Source organism: Asparagus officinalis, chromosome 8 (assembly GCF_001876935.1).
Source record: "Asparagus officinalis chromosome 8, Aspof.V1, whole genome shotgun sequence".
NCBI lineage: Eukaryota > Viridiplantae > Streptophyta > Magnoliopsida > Asparagales > Asparagaceae > Asparagus > Asparagus officinalis.
Genome location: NC_033801.1, coordinates 114,291,067 through 114,306,708, shown reverse-complemented (window position 1 = coordinate 114,306,708; position 15,642 = coordinate 114,291,067). Strand labels below are relative to the sequence as shown.

Below are 15,642 nucleotides of genomic sequence, written 5' to 3'. Positions count from 1 at the left end.
ATTTGATTTTTTTTTTGTTTGTTGTAAAGAGTAGTTTTACAAAGCATGAAACTTGCTCTTTTGTATTCATTGTAATCGATAAACAATTATAATGAATTTTGCAACAAAATTTGTTCCTGACGTGAACGCCTTATATGTTCTTTCACCTCTTTAGATATCATCTTCGTCTAAAAATAAAGTTATTTTTATGTAATATTCTCTTTTTAAAGAGTTTCCTCCCCCTCCCAATTTGAGGGGAAACAAAAACTCAAAATATTTTCACCATCCATTACCTTAATTTTCTTTTCGTTATCTATCTTAAATGAATTTCTAAACAAGATTAATGTGTCCATATTTTCTCTTACCTCCCATTACCTCTAATCTGAACAAGCCCTTCGGAGCAAGGCAATTTGGTTGGATCTTACCTTGGCTTGCGTCGCCCATTGAAAAGAAGACAAGGGGGAAAAAATAAAGTTTTTTATCTGACGACTTTTTTGGAGATTTTTTTTAGTTTAAAGATTATCATCGAAATCAAACTTAATATTATAGTTTGAATAGAAGTACCAAATATTAGTCCAACCACTACTTTTGCAGTCTCCTTCAAATTTCAAGCAACAACAGTTGAATTTAAAGAAAAGTACTCTTCTTTCTCCCTCTTTTCACATTTCTCACCAAACCCACCATTTTTTCTTGCATAATCTATCGAATCCCTCATCAAACCCATCTTTTTCTCTGTGGGTTTTCTTGTTCTCATCAAACCCATTAACCTTCTGATCTCAATCTCAATCTCAATCTCAATCTCATGGGGAAAGGATTGTTCGATTTAGAGCATCACTTTGCTTTCTATGGAGCTTACCACAGCAACCCGACGAACATCCTCATCCATATGCTCTTCGTTTGGCCCCTCTTCTTCACTTCGCTAATTCTATGGCACTTCACTCCTCCTCTGTTCGTCCTTAGTCTCCCTTTGGGCCTTGATTTGGGCCTCAACTTCGGCTTTTTCTTAGCCCTCCTCTACGCTTTCTTCTATGTGCTTATGGATGCCAAGGCGGGATCTTTGGCTGGTTTCCTTTGTATTCTTTGTTGGGTTGGAGCTGATCTGCTTGCTGCCAGCGCTGGGTTCTCTCTCGCATGGAAGGTATTGGTTCTGTTTTGTTATATTCGATTTGATTTGATTTGGGTTCTGATTTGATCAATCATTTGAATTGGGTAATGATTGTTTGTCATCTTCTATTATTTAGCAGTTGGTAAATTTTTTAGTAAAGAGGGTACTTATACTTGTTTAACCGGGGAAGATGGGTTTTAGTTGTAGTAATTAATAGGAGATATGATTGAAGGTATTGGTTTTATTTTGTTATATTTGATTTCAATTCATTCGGTAAGATTTGGTTTGGGTTCCGAGATGAATGATATGAATTAGGTGCTGATTATTTGTATTATATCCTGTTTTTGAGTTGGGTACTGAAAAGGGTACTTGTACCAGTTGAACTGGAGAAAAAGGGTATTTTAGCTGTACTGACTAATTGGATATATGATTAAATCTTACTGTTACATGTGATATATGCCAAATCCAATACCTGACATTAATATCTATGACTGCAATCCTATGTATTATTGGCCTGCATCTTTCCCCCCCTCATATAATTTTCTACAACTTTTTAGATAAGTAGATTAGTTCCCACGTGTGACCTCCATCCTATTTGTAAATAAAAAATAAAAAATAAAAATAAAAATCATGTGCACATTGCTGACAATCTGTTTGATACGCTGAAACTTATCATTACAACTGCAGTTGCCATTTCCAAAACACAGTTTTAGTTACAGTTGCATATGTTGTTTAGATGCAACTCAAGTTGCTGTAATTGTAAAAATATTCACTTTTTGAGATGTCCTAGCAACCAAATTGACTGGAACTTTTTTTTTTCTTTGGCAAAAAAGTGCTTAGTTTTGCAGCTGCAATGTAAAGAGACCATAGTTACAGCAAAACAACTAATTGCGGTTGTAACTAGAAATGCATGTTGCTAATTGCATTCACAACTGCAATTGTTATTTTATACGATCCATACAACCCTTGATCTCTAGAATCCTAAAAGTTGGTAAGCCTGTGAGTTGTTTGCTCATCTAATTAGCAACAATCTCTATATTTATCATTGACTTATCATTTTATCATGACATCTTCATTGTCCTCTGGTATTTGTTCTCTAGGATGCTGAAAAATTAGAGTTCTTAAGTTACTTATTATATCTCGTTCTCATAGTGGGCATATGCCTCTTTCGCTATTGCGCAAAATATATGGCTAATGACTTAGATCATAGAAAAATTTCATGTGAATTTTATCTTTAATAGTTCACAGAACGTTGGTCCATCTGCATGTTAATCTGTTGATGGGGACATGATGTTTTGTTTGTTAAGCATATGGTTACGTGATGTTGTTTCTGTAGCGTACTTCTCATGTAAAACAAGCTAGCATCACCTTAAATCAATTTTCCTTGCCCTTAGATCGAAGTTAATACCATACTAAGCTTGCACTCTCGTAACATTATCTCCGAGTAGCTGAGTAGCTTGCATACTCGAACCCTGTAATCTGATACTTTACAGGTTGCATGAAGATGCAGTGTTGATTCTTATAAGACATTTTTTTTTCACTAGCATCGCACATATGTGGTCTTAATTTACCTGTTTCTCTGACCTTTGCGATCGTGTGTGATTCCTCTAGTAAGTCTGATATGTCAATTTTATGCTTAGAATAATAAGGAATGATGAAATCCTCTACCCTCTCACGGATATGTGAGAATATGCTTGGACATCTTATATGTGTACTTCAGGTATAGATTATAATTAGATAGGTGAAAATCAAACAAAAGAGGTATCTATTTGCAGGTTTATGGAAACCAAATAGCTTGCAAATCTTCAAAACCTATTCAACAGCATTTGTAGCAGTCTAGTATAGTGCACGTGCATTGCATGCGGACATACTTGTTTTATGTTTCAAATAATTAAAACTCTAAATACTTGTTTGACTAATGAGATTTGTTCATGTATTAAACTAATTATTATATAGTTATTGCAATTTTTCATATTTTTAAAGATGCAGTTCTTTGTATATCTAAAGAAATAAAATTGCAATAACAATGGTTTTCATATCATGTGGATTTGCTACAAAAATTGTAATAATTATTTTTTATGTCGTCCAAATTGCATCCAAATCAGCTGATTGCTCTCAACTTTCAAGGGGTAATTTTTGCGAGGAATCGAGCTAGGCTCAAGAGACATTTAGTTGTTAATCCAAGTTCAAACTAAATCGAAAGAGCAAATACTAATTAGTAACTATATTAATTTTTTTTATTTAGTACTGCAAATTACACAAAATATGAGATAATTTCTCTTGAATTACATTACTTCTGTATCTATGTTTTCGTAACTCATTGGCATTAGCATGAAAATCCAAATTATTTGTAATATGAAAGCAAACAGAGTTCCATGCTAATGCATATTAAGCCAATCATAGCGATGAACAAAAACTACATTTGCTCAACTAAAAAGACCACATTTTCCAGCAACACTCTCTACACCCTAACAAACAATTATTAATCAATCTTTTTAACTTTTTTACCATCCGGCTCACAAGCAGCGGGCATGCTTGAAGGTTCCGAAAGAGGCGGATAAAAACCCAAACGACTCAGTATGACGGTAAGTCCCTAAGTATATGTACCAGCCTCCTGATCAGCAGTAAAGCCGCAACATTGTTTCCATGTTCTAACACTTATGTTGAATAGCTCGAATGACTGGACAGTAGCGTAGGTTTAGGTAGGTCTTCGCCCTTGTAGGATTTAAGCTCCATATTGAAAGTATCCTAATGCCACTAGGAAAGAACCCTAGAGGGGGGGGGGTGAATAGGGTTTATGCTAATCTAATCCGATTTATACCAATTTAAAACTAATTAACAATATATTCTAGCAAGAATGATATTCAACAAGATATGAGCAAGGATATATAAACTAACACAAGGGTAAAATAAACAATAAACAAACAAGAGTGATAGTGCACAAATAAACAATGCAAACACACAATGTGATCATGGAGTTCGGACCTTCCGTCCTACGTCTCCGCTTCCCACTCCCGGGGAGAATTCCACTATCACTCCGGGTTTTCAACGATCACCCGAAAACGTTTACACCACACAATATCGGGTTTTCAACGCTCACCGATCAACGTTCACAATCTCACAATGTAACTATACTAACTACCACCTCAAGTGTTGGTCTCTAGCCCGTGTCTCCCTCAAGTATTAGGAATTACAACCTCTCTCTAGTCTAGGCATTACCACTTACCCCACTCCTCTTGAGACGATCCGGTCTCTTACCACACACTCCTCTTGGTGTACTAGTGTATTACAAGGTGAATCCTCACAATTAAGCACTCTATAACAATGGTTGTTTTCTACTATGGATGAGAATACAATTAAGCCCACACTCAAAGTCACAATCCCACAACCCCAAATAATACTATCTATGCAAATACAATAAGCTCGATAGGTTGTGTGTGAACAATGAGTATAATCAAAATAAATCTAAACGCAAATGAGTTCTAGCTTATAGAAATAAAAATCAAACAAATAAATAGCTAGATAAGAGTTTAGAAAAACTTCTCTAGATGACAAGAGAGAGAGAGATGAGTTGAAACTCAAACACCAAAGGATGATCTCTTCTAACTCTTGTGAAAATTGCTTCACAAACTTAAAACTCAAAACTCAAACTTTAAACAAACACTAAACACCCTTTAAACTTGTTAAACCTTTTTTAAAACTTTTCTTAATTAATTTAGAATGTTAGAGGGCAAGGGGTATATATAGGATCAAGAAATAAAGCCAAAAAACCCAAAAAAACCAAGCAAAAAGACAATAACGAAAACATGAAAATCTGGAAAAACTAGCCGTTATGATGTCGTCGGTCGACTGATACTGTTCATCATTCGACTGATGACCTCATCAGTCGACCAGAAGAAAACAGACAGTTTCAGAGTTCTGAAATTTTGTATATCTGGCTTTGTAAAATAAAGTAAAAATAGTAAATCAAATCTAAAAACCATAAATTTTTTAGGGAAGAATCTAAACATGTAGATAAACATGTTAGAGAAAGAATTTCTGAAATATCACTTCCTAGTTGAGATAAATAATTGTTTGAACACAGATATTACGGTTTCTGAAAACTGCTGAAACACCCGACTTTGAAAAATCAATTTGACATAGTAAATCAACTTCAAAATTCATGAAATTTTGAGGAAAGTTTTTAAACATGTATGTGAACATGTTAGAGAAAGAATTTTGTAAATATCATTTCCCATTTGAGAGAAATAATTTATTTTGTAAACTGGTCAAAAAACTAAAAATTTGGAAACTATAAACAGGTCATCGGTCGACACATCAGTCGACTGATCAGTCGACTGAAACAAAACAGAAAGAAAATGAAGATTCCAGGCACATTCATCAGTCGACTGAAATCATCAGTCGACTGATCAGTCGACTGATAATACATTATCAGCCTGTTTAAAACTGAAAAACTGATTTTTAAAGTGTCTTTAAAAATAACAAATAAATTCCAAAAATTATAAAACTTTGCGAAATATTTATAAACATGTTACAAAAAGAATTTTTGGAATTGCACTTCACATTTGTAAAATATCATCATTTTGCAAAATAGTCCAAAACATGAAAACTAAACATACATGTTTTTGTCATTTGACATAAACACAATATTGAAACTTTTATAAAATGATTTTATAGACTTAATGAATTGATATAAAATATTTTTATGAAGTTCATAAACAAATAATTCAATATTTTCACAAATTCATTTTTGTATAAACTTGAAAACTATAAAACCAAAATGTATGTAATTGAGCTTAAAGTACTAACACACATAATATAAAACCTAAAACTAGATATACCCAAGCTTGTTATCTTCAAAGAAGCTCTTCTTGGTACACTTTGCGGATGAAGCTTGAACTTGGATCTTCAACTTGAATTGCATTGCTTCACTCCCCTATTCCGCCAACCTCCATTGGATATGATCGTTGAGGCTCGATTCCATCCATCCTCCAATTTATTGTTTGCCTAGAATAGATACAAAACACAAACACTAGACAAACACCATTAGAAGTAAATTGTTTGTAAATCATCATCAAAACAAAAGGACCCAACACATATGATTTTCTTAGCATTTACTTGTGTTGTCGCAACTTGTAACCTGGTTATAGCAGTTCGATGGGCTTGGCCATGAAGAGGAGGCTAGGATAAGGACAGAGGGCATGATGTAGGATGGGAACACTGCCATTTGTATCATTTTTATCATTAATAATGAAAGAAAGTTATGGTGGGAGAACATGCATGTAGTTGAAAGGTTAGAGTGTTTGTTTTAGGTTAGATGTTTGTCTACATAAGATGTATTGAACCATTAGAAAGCTGAAGAATTTGTTACTATTTGGTATTAATTAGTGGGTTGTGTTGAGCTGAACGTGATTGTGCTGTTTATTTTGCCTTATTTGGTCATTAATGAGCATTATTTGGTAATTAAGCTTGAGCTGAATGTGCATTTGCTGTTCATTCAAGAATATTGATAAACTGAGCTTCCGTGTCGACAATGAAATGAAGTGGAATCCTGGGCCACAAGGGTATTAATGTTATTTGCATGTTTGTCTACATATTTCTTCTCACCCATTTTCTCTTTTTGTGAGTGGACCCACTTTGTCATTTTGCTAAGGGAGTTGGGGTTGGTTGGGGGTGCGGGGTTGAGTTTATGGGTCTGAAATTGCAAGTTATAGTATAAATATTGCAAGTTATATATAATGTGCACAATATATTAGATGTATATAATTATATATAGATGTGAAGTTTATTAATATCTAAAGTTTAGTACAAAATAAATATATGTAACTACTGTAAATAATAGTTGTACTATAGTTTATAAAATATATCTAAGTTAGTAAACAATAGTTGTACTATAGTCTCTATAAAAAAAGTCATGCTATAGTCTAAAGCCTTTAATTAATATGATTTAATAAGATTGGTGGTTATGAGAAGAATTTGAAGGGGTATAGTTTATATATGTATGTATGTGGTTGATTTGAAAGGGTGTGATTTATGTATGCATGTATATGTATTTTCTGTATAAATGTATGTGTTTAATGGATGGCATTCTCGAAAGTAAATGTTTTAACATTCCACACATTTTTATAACAGTATAAGATATAAGATATGTTTAGTCTTTTTCCACACTCCCCAACCTTGTTACATGCTTATACAAGAAATTACACACCACTGATATCTGAGGATGGATGAAGTACTTTGTGCAAATTACAAAGTCTAATTGTAGTATATACTCATCCTTCTATGTGATGTATTCTCATATGCAAAGATTCTCAATTTAAGTTATAGTACAAAACATCCCACCATCATATATAATTATAATATTAAGATTTGCTCTCATAAACTCTTTGCAAGTTCAGTTCGAAACTACCTTTTATCTGGTTCAATTCTAAAGCAACCCCAGTTTTTTAGTTAGTTATGGAGAGTCTGGAGGTAGGTAGTCCAGGATGAAAGTAAATGATGAAATGACAGACTCGATGTTACACTTATATGATGTTATCTCATTAAAACATGTGCTAAAAAGACAACTTAATCACCCTAATTTTTTCACTCGTGATTTAACAGTTGCTTTCGTACATGGACAGGGAGGAACCTGGCTAGCTTGTTTTGGTGGCCATTTTTCTGAGTACATTGTATAATCCTTTCAATTTTCAGATGTTGTGTTTTCTCGTGGCTATCACACTCTTTTTAAAATATATATGTTCTGCAGATTACGATCAGTTATCTTACGCCAAAGAGAACACAATATTTTTTTTTCTTTTTTGTGAACAAATGCTGTGGACTGGAGTTGATCATGAAAGTCCCACAGCCTGACCCTAGTTTTGATCACCGAGCTACTATTCGTTGGCTAGAGAAAACACTAACAAGTACGACTGTTGAAGTCCTTTACCTCCATGCTGAGACCAACCTGTATGGAAATAGCAGCAGTTTTAATGCCCTTACGATAAGTTAATGCAAAACCTTAACTGGTTCGAGCATTTGCCTGAGAGAAAATTGCAGTATACTTTAGCAAGTATTTGTTTTATTCAATTTAGCTGAACCCCTTGGTTCCCTAACTCATTGGCATTTTCTTAGCAGAAGTGTATTTTTTCCAGAAGCTTATTATAACTTAGTTATAATAGTTAAATAGCTCTATTATTTTGAAAAGGTGTTCAAATTTTCTCTCGTAAAAATTGACACCGGGGAATATCATCATTATAGTGAACACATAAACATGCTATTGAGGAATGGAATAATTGTTCAAGCACATTTGCTTTGTTTCTTTATATGACATCAATGTATTAGTCATTTCCATAATGACAGTATATACTATATAATTAGAAATACATCATTTCGTGATCACCTTTACATGAAGACATTTTAGTGTGTGGGAAATTGTAAAGTAGGGGTTTAATTTGCGTTCATGTAAATTACCCCCCACCCCACGGCGCACGCGGATATTTCATAATTAACTTTTATTTACCCTAAGAATCTTGGTCTGCTCATTGAAGGGCTCTACCATTCTCTACAATGCAATGCCTAAGATGACAAGTGTTCATCCTGAGATCTCATGTGTTACGACATTCATAATTTTCGTGTCAGTGCCTTCCTTGTGAAACACAAATTGGAGTTGTGTTACATGAATTTGGCTATAATTTGATAATCTCTGAACGCAATAAATTGTGTATTGAATTTGTTATAGTGTTTAGAGAATCTACAAATATACATGGACATTATTTTTACTCTTGGTGAGTGAAGCGTATGTATGCATTTTTGTATCAAGATTTAGGTTTAGGTATTTTCAGAAAATTTCCAGTTCTGTGTTGGATACAAGTATTATCTACATTTGGGCAACTATGGTGCTGGATGATTCTGTCAGAACCACTTGATTTGTTTCGGCCTAACATTTTCGGATTCATAAATATTCTATCTATAAGAAACAGAGGAGAGACTGATAATTTTTGCACTCCGCTTCAGAAATGTACGTATGTTAGAGGGTAATACAGTTAAATTGCGTCAGATTTCATGTTTGATGTAGAACTTAATGTCTTTGTCCAGGTTGTTGTAGCTGCACAGTTATTTTGTTGGGCTGGGCAGTTTATTGGACATGGCGTTTTTGAGGTATCCACTACCTTATGATAGTTAGTTTCAAACTTACTATTTATAATTTAGAACAGTTTACATTTATAAAATGGAGTCTAATGGATTTATGCATCTCCTGTAGAAGCGAGCACCAGCACTTTTGGACAACCTTTCTCAAGCTTTTCTAATGGCTCCGTTCTTCGTTTTTCTAGAGGTAAGCATCTGAACCTCTGAATCGTATAATACCTTATCGATAAAAGTTCACTAACATTAGTATTGAGTTTCAGTTGCTTCAGAGCTTTTTCGGGTACGAACCATATCCTGGTTTTCAAGCTAGTGTAAAAGCAAAGATTGAAGCTAACCGCAAAGAATGGCAAGATAGCAAACAGAAGAAAGCTTCATAATTTATATGCTCTCTCAATGTGTAATCCTTAGATTATTCCTATATATTTGAAATGACGTTGCTCTTTTGAGTTTGCTTTACTCTAGTATATCATGATGTATTGAGAAGGGGGAAACAGCTTGTCTAAGCTTTGAAACAGTTTGTCTTTTTAGTTACCGATGATCATGTATCAATGAAAACAACGGAAACTTCTTTGATGTATGGGGTGGTATGTGGGGCTGAAGGAAGTTAAAAGATTTCATGATCATAGGTGTAAATTTACAGACTATTTGGGATGTTTTGCTTGTCATATTTGAATGCTTCAGATGTCATATATAGTAGCTCAGGTGTTGTGAGCTCCTTAGAGCATCTCCAACTGCGTCACCATAATTTCTCTAAAATGGGGAAGCAAAATGTTAAATTCTCTAATTTTTTTTGCTCTAAATCCAACAGCTTCCCCATTTTAGGGGTTTAGGCATTTATTACAACTATAAAACATCCTACATAATCAATAATAATTAAGAAAATAAATGTTTGATATTTTATTATAACAATATAAAACTCAATGAAGTATTAGATATATTTTTTTCTTTGAAGAATGTGAGATATTTATGATAATGTTACTTTCAAGAATTTGGAGAAGGAATATTTTTTGTAGAATGTTGTAGATTTGGGGAAAGTCCTTTTTTTCTTCTCCATCTCCATTTTAGGGAATGAGATGGAGAAGTTGTTGGACCTAAAAATAATTCTACATTTCCCAAAATTGGGTATTTTAAGAAGGTGGGGAATCTTTTGGAGATGCTCTTATACTCCCCTAGATGGCAAGTAAGACTAAGAATATCTATGATTTAGGGATAAAAATAGCAATTATTAATAATTTATGGACACTTTTAGAAAGATTTGTGATTTGAGGGGGATATTTTAAATAAAAAACTTTTTTGCTCTAAGGGGGTGTTTGTTTTAAATCCTATAATTTTAGGATATGGATTTCACCATGGGATTTGAATTCCGTAGGTGTTTTTTTATGGGTTGGTTTTTCTAAAATGTTGTTTGTTTCATTAATATTTTAGGATTTGGAATACTACAATTTGTTATATTTTGTTTGTTTTAAGCTCAAATTGTAGCATTATCAAATGCGAATATTTTGTAATATGATGAATATGCTATCTTGGTGAGGCTACCTCCTACAGAAAGACAAAATTGGGATTTGTCAAATCCTCTCCAATTAAGAGGTAAGCACACTCATTTATGGGATTTATCAAAACCCTCTCCAATTGAGAGGATTTGGCAAATTCTAAAAATTGGGCATTTTTTGCACTTTTGGGATTCAATATTCTAAAAATTTTCTTAAAACAAACACCATATATGGAATCCCAAATTACAATAAAACTCACTTTTTGATCTTAAAACTTATAATCCATACCAAATCCAAAAAAATTGGTGAAACGAACACCCCCCAATACTACCAAGCACCATATGCAAAATATAGAAATCTTTGGGTCTGTTTAGTTGGATGGAAACCAAGTTGCAAATATAAATTGAGTAATCAGATTTGTAAATACATTATCTAATTTACACCTTTGTAATTAGGAAAAGTAAAGAGACTTATATTTTGTAAAAAAAAGTTACAACAAATGATACAACCAATTTGGTGCGAGGAAAAATTGTAGGATTAAAAATAATAATTCCACCTCATAAAAAATCTTTTTAAATCCAAATAGTAAAACTATCTACATCCAAGTTTCATTATATGACAAAAGTTTATAGTTTTTGCCTAATTATTTTTAAATCAAACACTAAACTTGTATTTGAAAATACATTTTCCTACAATGTAATTGCAGATATCCAAACATCGAATGTGAAGTTCATTTCTTACAAAAAATGTTGTATGTGGCATTTGTTGTTGCAACATTTGCTTCTATTTCATTTTCGCAGCAAATTAACTAGTACTAGGGAGAAGAAAGCAAAAAATGTATCAGGAAACAAAAGGAGTTGCTGACAAGATATGAAATGAAATAATAACTAATAGCATAGTGAATGAAAATAACTAAGCCCATTATGTTATACTTATTTGTTATTTCTATAAGCTGATTAAGAGCAGTACTCCAATAACTCAGGTTCGTCTCTCTTGAATAGTACCCTAAAAAAAATAATTTCTTAAAATGCTTAATATTGTACATCGGATGGTGCCCCTTAGCCTCGCTCCAGGTATGGATAATGAGAAAGTGCTCTTGTCAAACCTTAAAAAAAGAGTCCCTAACAAATTGTAAATATTATTTTTTTAAAAAAATTAATAGGTTTGAAATTGAAATTTACAGAAATTCTAGTTCGAGAAAAAGAAACTCCAATTGAGTGAAAAGGAATTTACAGCACGAGTACGACAAAATCTGCCACTAGGTGCTTCACTTACGGACCAAATCCCTATATAGCCCCGGACAATATAATTATTAACAACTTCGCCACTATAGGGGTAATCAAGTTCTAAACTTATCATACAAATAAAATTCCATCTGTAGATAATAACAATATATGGAAAGGGCGAAGCCTACTATTAAATGTTGTTCCCCTCGACCTCGAGTGCAAATTTCTCCTCAATTTTCCCCTAATATTGCTCCCTTCGTCACGATCGAGGGCTAGGGTTTTGCGATTTCTGAAACCCTAATCCAAATCCCCACTTGTATTCGATTGCTATCGAATCTAGGGTTTGAACTAGTCTAAAGTCGAAGTTAGGGTTAGGTTTTCCTTTGTATCTTCGAAATGGGAGGAAGAACTGTGGTCTCCGATGACGAAGGTCAATTATTGTTCTCATATCCATCGATACATTGCAATATTTTCGAACTTTTATTATTTTATCTCGAATTTTTGTGCAGACGAGATTGAAGAGGAAGAGGACGGTCGAGAAGAGAAAGAAGCCGTCGAGGTCGATGAGAGAGATGACGAAGACGATGATGAAGAAGATGAAGGTAAAAAAATTGGGGAAATTTCAAATACCCCCTTTTTGTTTGTACAATTGACTAAAATCCCCTAAAGTTTGTATATTCATATGGATGATTTGCCAATCATGCAAACCTCAGGGTGCTTTTCTGTAGGTTACCCTAAAAATGTTGAACCTTTTTGAGGTTTCTAAGAGTTGACATTAGTTTCTATTGACATTTTTTTGTTTTCCATTGTTTTTTTTGTTTTATTTGCAGAGGGTCAAGATGAATATGAGAAAGATGACTTCATAGTGGATGATGAAGAAGAAGTGGAGGAAGATGAAGAAGATGGGAAGAAGGATGATAGTGACGGAGAGAGACATAGGAAAAAGAAGAAGAAGAAAAGGTTATAACAGTTAATCTAATTAATTAGTGTTTCTGATGTTTTGGGGATTTTTTTAAAGTAATCATGTATGTGTTTGTATTGATCAGAGAGTCGGAGAGAAACTACGAGCTTGATGAAGATGATTATGAGTTGCTTGAGGATAATAATATAACTGGTTTTCATCGGCCAAAACCCGTAAGTTCCTTTCACTTTATTTCTATGTTTGTTATAGTTTGATGGAATGCAATCACTATGTAAACAATGAATATTCAAGGTTTTAGGCACTAATTAGGTACTTCCATTTTAGTTTTACAGTTTCTTCCATTTTGTGGTTATTTTAGTTTCACGAATAGATTATATTCTATATGAACAACGAGTAGCTAGATTTTTTTTTTGCTGCGTTTTTTGGTGTTGATATTTTCTAGAGTTGCATCATTTATTGGGTGTTAGGAATACAATCCTCTGAAAATATTATTGGGTATATGGTCTGTAAACACCCACTGCTACAAATACATTTTTATGTTAGTGATTGCTATAGTTTAATCTTTTATGTTGGGTTTGATTGACATAATGAAATGCTTTCGTTTGGTTTTCTTTTCCTGTCATGTTTTTGCTTTATCTTTTTTCATCTTTTAGATGTGGGTTCAAGTTGCACTCATGCTTGCTTGTAAATATGACAGGGAAGCAAGTTTAAGCGCTTGAAGAAGGCAGGAAGAGGTGCTGAGGGAGAGGAGAGGCCTGGGTTTTCTGATGAAGAAGAATTCGATAAGTACAACCATGGTGGCCAGAGGACAGCTGAGGAAAAACTTAAACGCAGTTTGTTTGGTGATGATGAAGGCAATTATCTATCTTTCCACTTTGCTCTTTAGGCTTTGTGTTGTGATTTGATTATGTTTTTTGGTTTCTAAAAGTTCAATGTATGTTTTCCTCCAGGCGTACCACTGGAGGATATTGCTGAAGAACAGGAGCAACAGGAAGAGGAGGATGAAGAGATTGGTGAAGATGATGAGATGGCTGACTTTATCGTTGATGAGGAAGATGTTGATGAAGATGGTGCAGTTGTGAGGTAAGAGCTACTAATTATCTTCACTATTAATGAAGTTATCATGGTAAATGTCTCCTTACACAAGGCGGTTATTATAGGAAGAAGAAGATCAAGAAAAGGAAAGTGCGACAAGCACCGGGCGTTTCATCAAGTGCACTTCAGGAAGCTCATGAAATATTTGGGGATGTTGACGAGCTCTTGATGCTGCGCAAGCAAGGCATTGCAAGGGCTGCTAGTGATGCTGGTGGTCTTGGGGAGAAGAGGTTGGAAGATGAGTTTGAGCCTTTCATTCTTTCGGAGAAGTACATGACACATAAGGATGATAAAATCAGGGAGACAGATGTTCCCGAGAGGATTCAGGTATTCTCAGCGTTCGAACAATTTATGTGAGAGTATATTATGCTTTGGCTTCTACAATTAAGTTTCAAAATTGTCTCGTACTTGCAGTTGTCCGAAGAAGTTACCGGGTCTCCTCTAATAGATGATACAAGTATAGAAGAGGAGAGTGAATGGATACACAACCAGTTACTTGCTGCTGCTGCCATTCCACCTCAAGTTGCAGAAATGCAGGCGATCAAAGAGAAAGAAATTGATAAAGATGACATTGGACGTGTCTTGACAATGATGCATGGGCAGAAATTAGATGTAAGGAGAATTTGGATATCTTCATGGAAATATACAAGCATTTTCTTGTTACATTCTTCTATTCACGTTTCTTTAAAACATGCATGGCTCTTATGCTTTCTCTTTTTACTACTTCAGCTTCCTTTCATTGCCATGTATCGGAAGGAGCTATGCCTTAGTCTGTTGAAGGATTCAGATGAGTCGTCAGTGGGTGGAGAAGAAACACCTAGAATACAGTGGCATAAGGTATATGTTGGTCTATTACCTGTTATGATATTCCAACTGAAATTATGCTTGATGACGAACTGATTTCTTTATACTGTAGATGTAATATTTATGTCAATCTGTATGCTGTATATTTGTATATACAAATAGATTGTATGCATATGTATCTGCTGTTTGCATGTGCATTTGTTTTCGGTGAATGGCTTGGTCTTATACTTGGGAGCTCCTATAAACTGAGCCCTCACTTACCAGTGACAGGCCTCATTGGCAACTGATTTATATTGAGTGCTGACGAATCACTATATATTTTTTTCAGTTGCTCTGGACTGTTCATAATTTGGACAAAAAGTGGTTACTCCTTCAGAAGAGGAAGATTGCTCTCCAGATGTATTACAACAAGCGATTTGATGAGGAAGCTCGAAGAATAGATGATGAATCGAGACTTGAATTGAATCAGAAAATTTTCGAGTCTATCATTAAGGTTCTCAAGAATGCAAATTCTGAAAGAGAGGTTGATGATGTTGATGCCAAGTTCAATTTGCATTTCCCTCCTGGTGAAGTTGAGGTGGAGGAAGGGCAATTTAAAAGGCCAATGCGAAAATCATTATATAGTACTTGTTATAAGGCTGGACTGTGGGAAGTTGCTAACAAGTTTGGGTATAGCTCTGAGCAACTTGGGTCACATTTAATGAAGGAGACAACAGTGAGTGCTTTTTTCGTCTGCGTATCTCATGTCATCTTCTGAATGAAACTAATTTCCTTCGTTTCATTTTTATTATAGAGTTCGGACTTGAAAGATGGAACTGAAACTCCTGAGGAAGTAGCTGCAAATTTTACATGTGCTATGTTTGAGACTCCAGAAGATGTGCTTAAAGGTGCTCG

The 15,642-nt window shown here is 34.3% G+C and overlaps 2 protein-coding genes across 2 annotated transcripts in view; both read left to right on the top strand.

Annotated features, from left to right (window-relative positions):
• LOC109819996 (uncharacterized endoplasmic reticulum membrane protein C16E8.02) lies at window positions 496–9,831 on the top strand. Its single transcript, XM_020386028.1, has 4 exons — window positions 496–1,117; window positions 9,161–9,223; window positions 9,327–9,398; window positions 9,472–9,831. The coding sequence occupies exons 1-4, from the start codon at window positions 782–784 to the stop codon at window positions 9,586–9,588; spliced, it is 588 nt and encodes a 195-aa protein (XP_020241617.1). The 5' UTR covers window positions 496–781; the 3' UTR covers window positions 9,589–9,831.
• LOC109819838 (transcription elongation factor SPT6 homolog) overlaps window positions 12,137–15,642 on the top strand; it is a 9,876-nt gene continuing 6,370 nt past the window's right edge. Inside the window, exons 1-11 of the mRNA XM_020385771.1 lie at window positions 12,137–12,357; window positions 12,437–12,529; window positions 12,758–12,887; window positions 12,974–13,061; window positions 13,547–13,703; window positions 13,800–13,932; window positions 14,010–14,271; window positions 14,359–14,556; window positions 14,674–14,781; window positions 15,077–15,463; window positions 15,542–15,642. Of these exons, the coding sequence (XP_020241360.1) occupies window positions 12,324–12,357; window positions 12,437–12,529; window positions 12,758–12,887; window positions 12,974–13,061; window positions 13,547–13,703; window positions 13,800–13,932; window positions 14,010–14,271; window positions 14,359–14,556; window positions 14,674–14,781; window positions 15,077–15,463; window positions 15,542–15,642 (1,691 nt within the window). The 5' untranslated portion in view covers window positions 12,137–12,323. The remainder of the gene's footprint in view (window positions 12,358–12,436; window positions 12,530–12,757; window positions 12,888–12,973; window positions 13,062–13,546; window positions 13,704–13,799; window positions 13,933–14,009; window positions 14,272–14,358; window positions 14,557–14,673; window positions 14,782–15,076; window positions 15,464–15,541) is intronic.